This window comes from Cebus imitator, unplaced genomic scaffold (genome assembly GCF_001604975.1).
Source record: "Cebus imitator isolate Cc_AM_T3 unplaced genomic scaffold, Cebus_imitator-1.0 Scaffold434, whole genome shotgun sequence".
In the NCBI taxonomy this organism is placed as follows: Eukaryota; Metazoa; Chordata; class Mammalia; order Primates; family Cebidae; genus Cebus; species Cebus imitator.
In genome coordinates this window covers 441,134-442,743 of record NW_016107749.1, presented here as the reverse complement: position 1 = coordinate 442,743, position 1,610 = coordinate 441,134, and the positions used below count along the sequence as shown (strand labels likewise).

The 1,610-nt window shown below is 55.4% G+C and overlaps 1 protein-coding gene across 1 annotated transcript in view; it reads right to left on the bottom strand.

Annotated features, from left to right (window-relative positions):
- PRKAB1 (protein kinase AMP-activated non-catalytic subunit beta 1) overlaps window positions 1-1,305 on the bottom strand; it is a 13,278-nt gene extending 11,973 nt beyond the window's left edge. The window contains exon 1 of the mRNA XM_017510209.1: window positions 664-1,305. Within this exon, the coding sequence (XP_017365698.1) occupies window positions 664-822 (159 nt within the window). The 5' untranslated portion in view covers window positions 823-1,305. The remainder of the gene's footprint in view (window positions 1-663) is intronic.
- Between the last annotated feature and the right edge of the window lie 305 nt (window positions 1,306-1,610).

Sequence of the window (1,610 nt, the reverse complement as noted above, 5' to 3'; positions counted from 1 at the left end):
AAAAGCCTGAACCGGCCATCACTGTAGCTCACGCCTATAATCCCAGCACTTCGGGAGGCCGAGGCATGAGCATTGCTTGAACCCAGGAATTCGAGACCAGCCTGGAGAACATAGTGAGACACCTGTCTTTAAAAAAAGTAAGTAGGGTGAATCAAAAGTGTTGACAGAACTAAACACCTCTGGCAACTGCCGTCAGCCGTTCCACGCTTTCAGCTTGTGCATGCACCTGGTTCGCCTCCAACATGGATAATAAACTCTCTTTTACAGAAGTTCCAGTCTGTGTAAAGGTGAGGGAATTTGTCTCAAATCGGCGAAATTAATTACACCTAAGAGAACGGCAGAGGCTGGGACTCAAATGCTGTTAGCTCGACTCTCTGAATTAATTAAGAATTGAAACTCTGTCCCAGAGCTGCTTCTCCTTAATGATGTGAAACGAAGTGCGTGTCTCCTCCCTCGGGATGACTTTCTCATATTGCTAATTAGACACAGGTTCCTGGACTAAGAGGGCTCTTACAGGACCATCCGGCTTTTAAGTGCATCGGGTAAGGTACCACCTCCCTCCTCGTTCTGATGGTTTTCGAAAGAATGTGGCAGGAATCTAGTGGAGGGTTCCTCTCCTCACCATCAGTCAACGGGAATCGGATTCTCCCACACCCCTCACACCTTGATTTCCTCGGAGTGGAAGAGGTCGGCATCCTCGGGGCTGTCCATCAGGATCTTGGGCCTGTCCCCGTCCTTGGTGCCCCCCGAGCTGTCCCTCCGGGGCGTCTTATGGCCACCATGCCGCTCCAGCGCGGCGCGTTCACTGCTCGTGTTGCCCATGATGGGGGTCTGCGGGGACACGGGGAAGCCGGACGGAGCCTCACTGCAAGAAAGGGACCCTGGGCAAGGGACTCCCGGAACCGCGGGTCCCAAGGAGTCCGCGGGAGGAATCGGAACACCCCCTCGGGCGAGGGTTCGGGCCGGGAGCTGGTTTCAGCCGAGTCAGCGGGGCTGCAGAACTGTCACAATCGCGCTTTACTTGCCCAGGCAAGCCGCGGCGAGAACCCAAGGAACGCGAAGATAAACCGACACTTTCTCAACCGCCCCACCACCCCTCAGCGACTTCCGCTTCCGGCGACTCAGTGAATCGGCCCGGCCTAGGGCGTGGAGGTGGCTGCGGCCGACTAAGCGCGCGACGCTATCTCGATTCCATTTCCGCTTCCGGTCTTGAGTGGTGCTGTTGCAGGTGCCCCTGCGCTGGCTTTGCAGACCTCGGAGCGCGCAGTCGCAATCGGCAGCCGCCCGCCTATGCCCGGCTCACAACGAGGCTGCTGAGGGCCGGCAGGGGGCGGCCCAGCGCTACGGCCATCTAGGCCGTTCACACGCTGGGCTGAAAATGCCATTAACTATCTTTGCCTACTTCTAGTTGATTCTACACTCTACAGCTAGAGGGATCTTTCTAAAACGCAAATCTAATTCAGAAACTCCTCTTCTTAAAGCCCTTTTAATGCACGCGCTGTCACGCTTTACAGTTCATTAGGTTAACCTGGAGCGCTTGTTAAATGCAGCCCCCACTGCAGAATCTTGATTTCTGGAGATTAGGGTCAGGGGTGCAGGCAGTTTTGCAA